The 14,756-nt window shown below is 30.6% G+C and overlaps 1 protein-coding gene across 2 annotated transcripts in view; it reads left to right on the forward strand.

The window, feature by feature from the left end:
* Positions 1-3,011: 3,011 nt before the first annotated feature.
* LOC140447939 (uncharacterized) overlaps positions 3,012-14,756 on the forward strand; it is a 270,677-nt gene continuing 258,932 nt past the window's right edge. The window contains exon 1 of one of the 2 annotated variants that reach the window (XM_072540881.1): positions 3,012-3,641. In XM_072540881.1, coding sequence (XP_072396982.1) covers positions 3,314-3,641 — 328 coding nt within the window. In that variant the 5' untranslated portion in view covers positions 3,012-3,313. The remainder of the gene's footprint in view (positions 3,642-14,756) is intronic. The other variant, XM_072540880.1, reaches the window with a different exon arrangement.

A 14,756-nucleotide genomic window follows, 5' to 3' on the forward strand; every position in this document is an offset into this window, starting at 1 on the left:
AGACAAAATAGATCTCAATGTGTTTTCTGGTTTCTTGTAAAATTGACAGAGGATCCAACAAAGACTTTGGAAAACAGAATATAAAGAACTTTATTCAAGTATAAAGATTGTTTAACAAGTTATCAGAGAAGATTAATTACACCTCGTTACAGTAAGACCCCTCATTTTTATGGAGTACCGAAAGTTCATAAAACGAATATACCACTTAGACCCATTTGTAGTACCATGAATTCTCCTTGTAGTGAACTATCAAAATTTTTATTAAATATTATACAACCATTTGCAAATAAAAATGACACATCTATAAAAAATACGCAACATTTTTTAAATAAATTATACAATATAGAATTTAATTCAAATGATACTAGTTTTGACATAAATAGTTTATTTACTAATGTGCCATTAGATAAGACTTTAAATATAGTCAAGACAAATTTAGAGAGTGATGATACATTGGCAACTAGAACAAGACTAAACATATCAGCTATAATGGAGTTATTAACATTATGTACTGATAATACATATTTTCAACTAAATAATGAATTCTATAAACAAAATTTTGGTCTAGCAATGGGCTCTAGTTTATCTCCATTATTAGCCGATATATTTATGAAATATTTTGAAACAAATATTATTTCTAAACAAAATTTAAAACCCACAGTATGGTGGAGATATGTAGATGATCTATTCTCAATATGGCCTCATGGATCAGAGCTGTTGGACGCATTCCTAAATGATATAAACGATAAAGAAGAGACAATAACATTTACTATGGAAAAGGAATATAATAACACACTACCTTTCCTGGATATTTTAATCTCTAAGAACGATACTAGATATGAGACTCATGTTTATAGAAAACCAACACATACCAACAGATATTTAAATTTCAAATCAAATTACAATATTAATATTAAAAAGGGAATCATTAAATCTTTATATGATAGAGCCAAAGTTACTTGTTCTAACGAAAATTCGTTCTTGGAGGAAAAACATTGGTTAACATCTGTTTTATTAAAAAATGATTATCCTTTATCGTTTATAAATAAGGAATTTTCAACAATCGACCGAATAGAACAGAACATTTTAGAACGAGATCCTACAGCATACACTAGGAATAATACGAGGAAAATAACAATACCATACATAAAAGGATTATCAGAAAAACTTAAAAGGATAGGAAATAAATTCAACATTTCAACAACATTCAAAACAACAAACACATTGAGATCTATTTTGTCTAAAACCAAACCTAACAATGAACAAGAAAGGACAAAGAATTGCATTTATAAAATACCTTGTGAATGCGATCAGTTTTATTTAGGTGAAACATTAAGGCCATTAAATGTTAGAATAAGTGAACATCAATTTTATATTAAAAATAGAGAATGTGATAGATCTCAAATATGTAAACACGCATGGGATAATGAACATAGGGTTCAATGGAATGATTCAAATATAGTCCTAAAAGAAACGGGTGGTAAAAAGAGAAAAATCAAAGAAGCGGCTCTAATTATGCTAAATGAGACCAATTGTGTCGCAAATTCCTCGGCAGAACGTAGTAGGATCTGGTTAACCATATTAAAAGAAAAATACCAGTATTAGTAAGTCAGTAACATATAGAGAATACATCATTTATGTTTTTTAAATAACAAACATATAAAATCAGAATTTGGTGTTTATTGAAAGTAAACTAAATGCACGACCAAATACTTACCATGTCGGGATAGTATTATGAAGTTTTTTCCTGGTTTTTCTCTCATAATTTACTATGGAATCACTAACAGGAGACTTTTACTGTCATCATTGCATGTTTTTGTCTTTTTAAAGACGAATTACATGCTATGATTTTTTCTAACGGATATTCTCAAGTTAAAGTTGATTTCATGTAGGTAATCGAATAAACTATCTTGCAAGTAAAGTCGTCCCAGGAACGCAACTTAATAATATTGGCAATATCATTTTAAAGTCGTCTACTTTAAAATGTATAATGTATGTCTGAATTGTCAATATAAATGAATCAGGTAAAATTAAATTATTAGAAGAATTTTTCACCAAGTACCAAAAAAATAAAATTTGTTTAATATACTAATGTTTGTATTTTTAGAACGATTTCCGAAGTGGAAATTGAAACGTCAATAAACGTACTTTAACCTTTAATTGTGGCTTATTCCCATTTAAATAGTAATTACTTTAAGATGCCACAAGAAAATATCTTCAGAACAATACTTATTTGATTTAGTTTAGTACCACATTATTGCGTATCTTTCAGTTGATTAAGGTATTATTCATTATAATATATTGATGCCTTACTTTTACATATAATTAATAATTTATTATGTATTATGATAATTTCTGAAATTCTGTCTATAAAAATATAACTTTAATTTACCTATGATTAAACCTTCAGTACCATTTGGTATTGTGCTTGACAAATATTAGCGCATGATGTTTTCTTCTCTGGAAAATGCTTATGTGTTCATAAACATTATATATTCGATCTGCGTCTGTTTCTCATACATTCAAATAACTGTCAGTGTCTTGTAGTTGTTAAATTTTATGCTTTTTGTTATAAAATATTATTAATTACCCAAAATAGAACATGTCTACAAATATGACCTGTTCGATAAATGATAACGCCGTAAGAGTAACGTTCGCTACAAGTTACTAGAAATATCGCGAAAAGTATAAGAATAATCTAAATTGCAATCTATATTGATTTAGTACGCCATTAAAATAAGCATCAGAAAAAAGAAAAGGAAAGAAACGTGTAATCCTTTTGCTTCTATACATATATTCACATAAATACATATATAAGATGTAGAATAAATAAATAATCCATAGAATTTATATACTATTGTATATCGGAATACAGGCAGAATGCTATTGGCCGAACGTTGGCCCCACTACGCTAGCGCCCGGGTCCACATCCCCACCTTTCCACTCCAGCATCCTACTCGATGCAAATAACGCGTTGTTATACGGCTATAGTCAGTGGCGCTATCAACACGGGGAAACTCCGCGACCTGCACTGTGAAAAAAAAACAAACAAAAATTTACCCCGTGCCCAGTGACAGTGACGACACATATCAATCGAGTGCAGTGGAATGACTTGTGACTGTTAGTGTTTTAAAAAAAAATTGCGAATCTGGCGGATTTAAAAAGTGACACAGTACGGAGGTGGGTAGAATCCAACCCCTCGCCCACCCTCCAAAATAAAAACTTGGACACTCCGAAATCGTTTAAGAACAATATCAACAATAACATTATAGACTTTCCGCACCATTTTTGGAACAAACCAAAGGACGATAGTATGTCAATGTTGTTACATCAACCACCCAGCCATATGATCCTCGCTCCTCATGAAACAGATCAGCCGCTGGATTTTACCATGTCGAAGTTTAAAAGCAAAACATCCGCGACGGTAGCTTCACAGCTGAAACAGTTTAACAGCTTCGCCGCTCAGCAGCACATGATGTTGTTGCAAAATAACGGCATCTATTACAGCAGGAATAATAACAACAAAAGTTTCACACGTGGTAGCACTCCATCTTCGAGTAGTTCTGAAGAAGAAGGGGTTGGTCCCCCAGGGGGTTCCCCTAGATCTCCTCCGGCAAGTCCCATTAGGCCTAGATCAGACGGTAAGTTTATTATTACTCTAATTATCACCGTATTTGTTTTAAATAGAATAATTGTTTTAAAACAAATAAAAAAAGTTTATCAACAATATAATTTGATAATTATTAATGACAGATGGATTCATTTGTAAGAGATTATCTAGAAGAAATATTGTAATAAAAATTGTGTTACCAGAAGTTTTGAAAAGAACATACTTTCTTATTTATTAGACCACCGACATTTTGTTTGATAATTTGTGTAATTTTTTTGATAATTATGTAATAATTACAATTATATTCCTATTGTAATTGAAATTGATTATTATTTAAATTGATTTTTTCCCTACTTTAGAAAATTGATGTCATTCAGAGTGTTATAAAATTGATATACAACTAAAAGAGGATTTGGGTGTCTAGTTTTCTTTTTAATGACAGGTTTACAATAAATATAATGTAAAAACATTACGTCATACGATTTTTTATTAAATTTGGCATTTTTATCCGTTCATTATTATTTTGTCAGTTATTTTCTTGTAGATATTTAGCTGGGAATGATATAAATTTCATGCTTTCCAGTTCTCAATTTTTCTCTCCCTCCAGTTAGTTGCTTTGTATAAATATTATATATTTTCTTATCACCGGCTTATTTATTAAACTTTCAGACAATACCAGGTCCAGTTATTTAATGTTGCTTGTCATGGTATACTTTCTTTTTGTTTTTAATTATTGTTTGATTTCTGTGTATTAAACGGGGTGATCTCTATATTTGTCCATTCTTCATTTTTAATAGACTTTTATTGACATATTTTAATCACATGTTAGTTTTTCAATGGTTACATTTGATTGAGTTATTTCAGTTTTACCGACTTTTTAGTAAAATTTTTAATTGATGATAGTGCCTAATTAATATTTTGCAAACTCTCACAACAAAACCTTAAAAATACTGTTGTTTTTAATCAACTAGAACTGAGCTGAAGGTTTATTTGGTGTTTATTTAAAGGGTTCATTATTTTTTAGTAAGCAAAAAAGAAATTTTTCTTCAAATAATAAAGTAAATACAAATAGGTATACATCGTCGGGAAAAAATAATACAAGTTTTGGTGACTTTGGAAAGTAATTTTAAATATACAATAAATATTATATATAATTTGAATATATTAGATTGAATATAAACGCAGCTAGAAAAATATTTATCAAATGTTTTTGAAAATTTTCTCTGCATTGTAAATTGATGCAATCATAAAAAAACTGTTTGTAAATGAGAGTCTGATCCCCTTCTATTTTTTTAATCTTGTCTCTGTAATTTATATATTAACCTTAAATCCGATATTATTTTATATTTAATTAAATCTCAATTATTGATTGTTATGAGAATTTCATTACAATCAAGATATTAAAGATTTTATCACAAATTGCCTTTCTTTTACTTAATTATATTAAATTCTGTCAAATATTTCATTGGTTATATTTTGATTCTCGACACAGTTGATTGTAAATGTTTCATTCGATTTCAGTCGATTTTTACTGAAAAAATGCTTTTTTACTGGTTAGGATCACTCATAAGTTGTATTTAATTTTTTTAAACGATTTCCGGATTCGGAGGGAAATTGAAACGTCAAAGAAAATGTAAAATGTAATTCTCGGTACAATAAGCTGTGGTTTAAGTCGATATAAAATATTATCTAAGTGAAACATGCCACAAGAAAACAGTTTTCAGAAACTCTTTAAACCCAAATCGCCGAATTTTCTTTCGCCAAATCAAACCAAATTTTCTTTAAATGCCTATTCATTCGAATATTATTCTTTGTACTGTCCTTTCCCATTATTTCTATACTTACTTTATTTTTTATTATTATATTTATAAATCTAAATTAAAATATATAACCTTCAACTATACGGGGAGAAGTTAACATCAGTTATTTTAGAATAGGCACATCAAAAATTATCATACTTTTTATACTTTTTTTACTTTGTAGTTTTTAATTAGTTAGGTTTTAAAAATGTTTTGAAAATATATTTTATGAAATTGTTAAAAAAATTTTAACAATATAAGTGAAAACCATTTTTGATGTCATTCTCCAATTATTTTGGTAGTGATAGAGAAACATTCATACTTTTGCCAATCTCTTCAAAAAAATTAAAAATAAAAACATAAATATATTCCAACAATATTACCATTAAAGAACAGCAGGGGTAGTTTTATTCAAAATATAAAAATTTTTTGGATTTACAACATCAATTATTCAAAACTTTCCCATCTGTTGAAAGCAATACGGTGATTAATACTTATTTCCGATTGATAACTTGTCTCTTTTCTGATTTCTACCATTCTATTACTATTTCTGCTCTATTTTTCCCTTGCACCGGCTCGCTTATCCTGTCTCTATCTCTCTGTTTATCCTGTACTAGTGTTTCGTATCTCACTATATTTTGTATTTTAGCTTATTCTTTTTATAATTATCATGTCATTGGTTATTATGTACCGTTGTTCTGTGCTTATTTTATAAGTTTGTTTCATTGTTTCAGAGGTTTATGTAAATGACAGCATTACAGATTTGTATATGCGCGTTTTCGTTTCTTTTATTTTGGTGTTCATTCCTACAGATTGTATCACTAAAGTTTCCCGCTATTCTCCCTGTTTTATCACTTATTCCCTCATGTTCCCCAATATTGTTGCCACTTTATAAATTCCAAGGCATTTAAATTTTACCAGTCGTTTTACCATTTTGTTTTTCATCTAAACTTTGCTTCTTATTAGTTCATTTTAACATTACCAATCCACACTATCTTTATTTTTTTCTTTTCCACGTGATATCATTGTTTCCTTTCTTACCAGTTTAATCACCTTTTCCAATATTAGACTAACAACATATGGGCTTAATGATCCTTCCTACATAATCTCTGGTTGTTATTTCAATGAGGTCTTTTGTTTCTGTGATTTTACTCTAGTCTTTTTTAAATAAATGTTAGATATTTTACCAAAATAATGATATTTAATGATACTTGCCTGTTATATAGTATATGTTTTCCATGCAAGTCGCCATATTATGTCAAAAATCCTTCTCTATTTATATGAAATATAGCTAAATAGATTCGGTGTATTTTATGGATTTTTTGGCCATTGGTCTGATTAAAAATACTGAATTGTAGGATCTTCCGTTTATGAATCCTGCTTGTTTGTTTAATAGATTTGTTACAATATTTGTTTTAAGTTTTAAATGTTAAAGAGAACAGGTTTTAGAGATTTAGAATTGTACAACAGGTATATTTCCCTGTAATTATTCGCTTAATTTTTTTCTCCTTTTTGAAACAGGATCATAATGTTTGTTGTCAATATTATGTCAATTTTTGAAAAGACATAACCTCATCAACATCTGTTTTTAATAAAATTCTTAAACAATCTTTTTTTAAAACGATTTTCGGAGTGAAAATCCCAATGTCAGATTTTTTAATTGTAGATTTATTCATATAAACGCAATATTAAAGCATTTTTTTTATTTGTGCAAACTAGTACCAAATACATCTTCTATCTTTTCATATTCGTTCTTAATCTTAACAGTTTGCCTTTGCGCACACCTTTTTTTATAATAAATTAGAGTTTTGGGTATATTCTTTCAAACTACCAATGTCTACATCGTTCGTTATTATCATATATAAATATTTCGATATTAATTGGTTTATTGTAGTTTTTCTTATTTCTTTTATAACGGTATTAACAATTTATTCATGTATATATTATTCCATTTCTTGCATTTATTACGTTGATTAAGGTAGTACTTTAATTATTCTAATAAATGTAGTAATTCATGATTTTACATAATAAATTAAGAGCAATCGCTGAACAAACATTGAACAAATATAGACATTAATTTGCTGTTAAAATCCATTATATTTTACTTACTACTTCATTATGTGAAATATTTTCCATCATCCATCAATAGAATAATTTACCCAGATAAATTGAGCCCACTTCCAATTATTTTTTCCTCAAAAGGTGTCAACTGACTTAATTAGTTATTCGGTCTGTCATTTTCATGTCTATCATTGCTTACTTTTTGATTTACTCGTAAAATACTGTAACCAAAAATAATCTATATATTTATTAATATTGCTTTTAATTAGTTTAACAACTTTTTGGAAAGAGGTATTATAGAAAACATCAAAAAATTATTCAAAAATTAAAATTTATTCTAAGTTCAGCTTATACTCTAAAAAAATTTTTAGGATATTTTATTAATTATCCTTGCTTCCCATTATCTATTCCCGAATTATCCATGGTTATATTTTTAAAATATTCTCCATTTTGATCTTTTTTTCGTTAAAATTGAAATTTAATTTCTTTTATTATGATTTATTCCCTACGGATTTAAATTTTTTCATTATAGTTTTTTCATACTAAACTAGATTTTGTAACAAGTATGGGTGTCATGTTTTTGAATACACGTAAACTTATCACCAATTAGCATAAATACACTCGTAGATAGTACAAACTCATCACCGCAATAACACCAGGATTAAAATAGACCTTGAGAGATTTTTAAACCGATCACTGGTCTACATGCACCCTGAGGCCGGTAAACCTGCACCATGTGGTAGATACAGAGCATAAAAGAACGTTTTTAAAAGCTAGGAATCTTAACTGTTTTGCAAATATTAGATCTTTATGATCACTTCCAATCATATCTAGATACTCAACAGCCTATTGTGTTGGATTCTATTAAATGCTTTATCAAAATCTATAAATCCATTGTTGTCGGTCCTGAGCAGCTATTTCCCATTGCTGTATTGCCATATTACTTAGATGACTGGCTACTGCTTCCTTCCATCTCTTTCTTGGGCCACCAACTGACCTTGTGCCATCGGGCGTTTCCCAGAATGTGGCGTTCAGGAGTCTTTCGTCACTCGATCTTAGTACGTGGCCCGCCCATCTTATTCGGTTTGCTTTAATGTAGCTTACTATGTTTTCCTCTCCATATACTGTCTGGAGTTCATCATTGTGTCTTCTTCTCCATTCTCCTGTTGTGTCTTCTCTGCAAGGCCCATAAATAGTCCGCAGTATCTTTCTTCCCAGTACAAGTAAATTTGTCGTTTCCCGCTGGTTCAGAGTCCATGTCTCGCTTCCATACGTTATTGTGGGACGACTTATTGTCTTGTACACTCTTATTTTTGCTGGTATTGAGAGTATTTTTGATTTAAGTACATGGAGAGAACACATGCTCAAAAATATTTGTATTAAAAAGTTTACTATTAAAAACTATACAGCTAAATTTTCAGATCTAAAATCTGTTTAGATTGGCAGATATGTCTAATAGGCCACTCACCGTGAGACACCTGATATAAATATAATCAGGTAAATTTTAAAGCAATTTTTTCAAAATTATTTCTAAATTAAATAGATTATCACGTAAACAAGAAGTGTAACAGGTAACAGGCAATCTTTCCTATTAGAAACCAGCACCTCGAGGCAAAAATGCTGGTGATTAGTTTACCTATCTAAGGTAATCAGTTTACGGATTTCCAAGGGATGCCGGTGATCAGTTTGCCATATCTCGGAGGGTCTAATAATGTTATGGAGAGCTATAAAGTGATGAGTTAGTACAACATTATATTTTCTATACTTTATCCTTATTTTAGTTTTAATAATCCCGAATTCTATCTGTTTCATCTCCTGTTTGTATAGAACTGTTAGTTAGTTCCTCTTCCTTTTTTCCATCTCCTTCTACTATAAATTTTTAACCCGGAAAGATTTCCTTCTCAAAATTTTCATTTTTAATTTCCTACGGCAGCCGCCATATCTTCTTCCCTATTTTTCGTGATCTTCTGTTATAGGTTGCTGCCCCTTCTAGACTCCTTGCTGTCATTCTTTAATCGATATCGTCACGCCAACTTTTTCGAAGTCGTCCTCTGTTTTCTCAGTGGGAATCCATTCTAATATTGTTCAGAGGCATCCTTTTTGCGTGTCCGAACCATGTCAACTGTCTTTTCTGAATCTCCTCGCCTATATTACGATCTAACTTTATTTCATCTCGTATTTGCTCGTTTTTGACCCTTTCTAGTTTTTAATTACCATAACTTTCGTCTTAAACAATCCATCTCTGTCGTCATAAGTTTGTTTTTAGTAGCTTTGTTAGCATCTCAAATCTACGACTCATATAATGTAACGCTTTGTACAATACTTCCAAAGAAGATAGACGCTAAGCGTCTATATTCTTTGATACTTCTATAGGTATATGGTTTTCTGTTTCTTTCTATTAACTTTTGCCAGAGAAAGGAGTTTAATGCTCTTGCCATTGCTTAACCCTAATTTATTTTTGATCTTATTTTATCTTCACAATTCCCTTTATTATTGAAGATTACCCCCAAAAAAATACAGGTTTTTACACCCTTGATTTTTTCATTTTCTACATCTAAATCGGATGTTTCCTCATTGCCCACTATTAGAGATTTTAATTTTGCCATATTTACTTTTAGACCCGCCGCTTCATGTTCTTCTTTCAATTTCCTAATCATATAGCTAAGATCTTCTTCATTTACTGCCATCACTTTTTGGCATCAGCAAAGAAGAGTGTAAAAAGGTGCTGTTTTTCACCGTTGTGAAGCACGAGAACTTCGGCATTTCCTCACCAACTTCTGAAAGAATCTATTTAGATAAATATTAAATGGAGTTTTTCTTATATTTTTTTTGAGTAGCTATAATTGTAACTTATAAGTTGATTTACTTTCAAATTCGTCATTTTCATTCCATAACTGCAATCGCCACGCTCTTATATGCTTTTGCCAAGTTTATTCAAGCCATATGATTTTCTCTATTTTTTTTTTCTTTTTTCTACAGCGATTTTCAATGTAAATAAATTATCGATGGTGGTTCGTTCAGCTCTGATTGTTCTTCAGGTTGTTTGTCTTTAATGTCTACTTCTACCAGATTTCGTAAAATTTCGAAGTATAATCTGTTGGTATTACTGCTGGTCCCTTGTAATTTGTTGGATTAATTTTTGTGCATTTCTTATATATGGGAGAAGTAGCACCGTCTTCATTATTTAAACACCTTTCAAATAGTCTCCGAAACATTTCAAACAATTTATGTGAATCATATTTTATTAGCGCTAGGTCTATTTCACCTGAGCCTGGGGATTTTTTAAATGTTATCCTCTTAACTACATCTGTTTTATTTTTAAATACAAACTATATCTTAAATAAAACATACATGTTTTAGTTTTAGCTGTATGCTTCCTTTAGCTTTAGGCCTTTAATAAAATGCTCTCTTTAGGCATATTTTAATGTACAATATTGTTGTATGCAGTATGTTTTTATGAGCACGAAAAACTATATCATACCACTTTACTCTTTTTCTAAGTGTGATTTAAAATTACAATACTCGTTCGGTATTTCTCTGTGTAGAAAAGTTAATTTTGTTGATTGAATGAGTATAGTTTCGTATGTATTCGTATGTAGTATTTTATGTCAATATTCTTTTTGGCTTTATTTATTGAATGGTTTTTTTTTTAAATCAGACGTTTTCAGGAAAAAATAGGTACAAAAAACGGCACTACTGTAATTACCATGACACCCATCTGTCGCTCTAGGTATTTTCTGTGTGATATATGCTTCGGTTCTTTGAATTATATGTTAGTTTTGTGGGAGAATTTAAATATGCCAAAAGGTCGTATATTTTGAATAGATTTAATGGATGTAAAATGTAAAAACGTGCCCGTAGATCCTACTTTTGCAAGAAGTATTTCTACCTGCTCAAAATCGGAATCCTGTTCGTTGTTACAAAGCATAAAGTATGCAGGTGTGAGAGAAACACATGCATGCTGAAAATTGAGGGAGTATAATGTATTTTTTGATGGTGTTCTAGTTTAGGTAGATAAAACATATTTGCAAAGTAGTTCCTTATTGCAGATCGTACACAAAATAAACATAACCTTACTTAAATAATTTAAAATAAACTCTAAGACAAATATTTCTGTTATCTATGTACTTTGATATTTCTTTAACCAAATTATCCGCTAGATATTTCACAAGATTAGAACGTTTAAAAAAATCGAGATATTATAGAAATTAAAAGAAGCAATATACTTAATATAGATCCTTATACTTATATCTTCCTCTTCTTATTCTAATTTATATTTTCCTTTACTGTCATCTTCTTAGGATCGTTTCACAAGAAAAATGCGTTAATTTTTTCTTGATTGTTAATTGTTTCATTTGTCTTGCGGATTTCGCATCAACCATCTATCATATTTGAATGACCCCTTATTAAATGTCCTGGTTATCACTTTACCTTTTTTTCTTTTTAACTAGTTATTTTTCTTAGGTCGTTTTATTGATAAGCTGGCTCACTGCTACCTTGTAAATACCGGTCCTAATGTTTGTTCCTAGTTTATTTCGCCAGATTATATATTTAAGATATTCCAATATTTTGTTAGCTTTACTTAACTCCTTTTTTTCTTGGCTCTATAAATCTAAGTGAGTCTTGGCTGAATTTATTATTTCCCTCCACCCTTGCCGGTCTTGTGCAGCAATCTCCCATTGTTACACCCCATCTTGCGTATATCACTGGTTACTGCATTTTTTCATCTTTTTCTTGGGCGACCAGCTGAGCTTCTGCCATCGGACCGTTCCCAAAAGGTTATATTTAGTAGTCTTTCATCACTAGATCTCAGTATATGTCCTTTCCATCTTATCCGAATAGCCTTAATCTATCCTACTATATTTTTTTCTCTATTAAGTACATGGAGTTCCTAGTTATGTCATCGTCTTTACTCTCCTCTTATCTCGTCTTTGCAAGACCCAAAGATCATCTGAAAGGACTTCCGTTCTAAGAATAATATTTTTGTTGTTTCGCGCTAATTCAGTGTCCACGTCTCATTTCTACACGTTATTATGTAGTGAATTGTTTTAGCTGTCTTTAAGAGCAATTTTAAGTTAATTAACGTCCCTAGGGAATAATACTTTATTTCCTGCCATGATTGTAGCTGCTACATCTGTTTCATAACTATTTTCGGCTATTATCACTGCTCCCAAGTATTTGAATTTTTGGACAACCTCAAAATTATACTCATTTTTCGAAATGTTTTGTCTAATTCTTAGTCTTGGATTTTTGGTAACTACCATGTACTTGTTCTTATCTTCGTTAAGACCTATTTTCTTGACACCGCTTTCAAAAAAAGTTAAATTTCTTTTGCCTCTCTGGTGGTGCCTCGCTGCCTCTTGGTGTGCAGTTGTGTCGACATCGTCGACAGAAGCTAACAGTACCTTCGCTCCCTGGACAGCGAAGCCATTTGTTCATTCTGTTTGTGCTTTCCTAACTGCACAAAGGTGAATAACAAAGGGAAAAGTGTATCGCCTTCTCTTAGAATCGTTTTAGTTTGAAGCTCATCCAATGTACTGCTGCCAATTTCAGAATTTTCTGGGCTAATTCTGCCAGCTTTCTGGGTACTCTAATTTCTTCTATTACCTTTATTACATTATATTACAGTGTATCTCTGTTTACATGGTTATACGCTTGTTTAAAATTTAGAAAAATTTAAAGTACATCTTTGCTGGTATACCCAACACTTTTCTAAAATTTGGCACAAGATTGTAGTTAATAAAGTATAAATACATCATCATTATCTGTGACCAATGACAGCCCATGGAGGGCCATGGTCTCCCGTTGGGGTTTCTAGGCTCTAAAGTTTTACATGATGTGGAGGATAGCCACATGCATAACTCCTTAAAAAATTAAACGTTTTATATACAAAATCGTTACTGGTTTGTCTTCTTTGAGCAGATCATTTAAGTGTCATGTATATTTTGCTTTCTTAACTATAGTTGACCACGTTTTTATTGATTGATTTGTTATTGATCCTAAATATTTGAAATGGTCTACTCTTCCAAATGTTTACCTGCTCAAAGATATATGAGTGCCTTTCATTTGTACTTTTCCCGAGTTGTTTTCACATACTTTGTCTTTGAGACATTAGTTTCTAGATCCATAGTATGTGCCGCTTCTTTAAAATGTGTATAAATCTTTTCTAGGTCTTTTAATGTCCAGATAATTATGTCTATATCATCTGCGTAAGCTACGACTTGGTTGATCTTTGTAAATATTGTACCTACTAAAGGTTAAAAAGTGTTGTGGATAGCGCATCTCCTTGTGTTATACCTTCGTTAATATTAAATCCATCGGACATTACCTTAAGTGTGAAGTACGTTTCACGAGTACCTAGGCCAGTTTTCTGTATATCCTAGCATGTATTACGGTTGGGAATATTTTGTTTTCATTATGATTACAGCCATTTCTATGGCATAATCTACTATAAATATATGAATCATTAGAGATTGAAAACGTACAGTCTTTAATTTCGGACAAAATTACAAACTAATTTTCTGATCTAGTAAGAATCATTGAAAGACATAATCATGTTACCTAACAGGCTAAAGAGATCAATCAAAAAATTAATTAGACCCAGAAAACTTACCACACATTACAGTTGCAGAACAACGAAACGTTTTTCGATTACAAGGCGATAAAATAATCAAAATGGCAACCAGTATTGCTTAATTTAAAGACAAACAATAATCCAATACCTAATGTAGAAAAAAAGTAATACTTAAATAAAGTAACTAAACAATAATCTAATAAGCCAGTACTAGCATCTGCAGCACCAGATAATGCCAGTCATCAATGAAATAATAGAGTAATATAAACATAACATATAGGTAATGCAAGGAAAATTATTCAATGACGGGGTCAAAAATAATGAGCTTTGCCAACAAATGTTAAATAAATGAAAAATTACGGTATATAGATGTATAACGTATAAAAAGACATCCAAGGAATTCATCAAATATGCCAAAATTAAAGAAAAGCTACTGAACTTTAAATTTGAGTGAGGTTTTTCGGCGGAAAATCGAGTTTACGCAACTATGCCTTGCTTGTTATGCTACTCAGTATCTTGTTTGTTGCAATTATATTGACCATAATTATTCATCATGTTTATTCAAACAAAAAACAGGTCTTATTTTGATCTATTTGATTTTAACGTAAAAATTGCTGATCGTAAATTAAATCTACATAGTAAATATAGCTCGTATAACCTGTGCTCTGATAATTACCTCCTCAAACAATTTACCGCTCTCAAACAATACAAA

Source organism: Diabrotica undecimpunctata, chromosome 8 (genome assembly GCF_040954645.1).
Source record: "Diabrotica undecimpunctata isolate CICGRU chromosome 8, icDiaUnde3, whole genome shotgun sequence".
Lineage (NCBI taxonomy): Eukaryota > Metazoa > Arthropoda > Insecta > Coleoptera > Chrysomelidae > Diabrotica > Diabrotica undecimpunctata.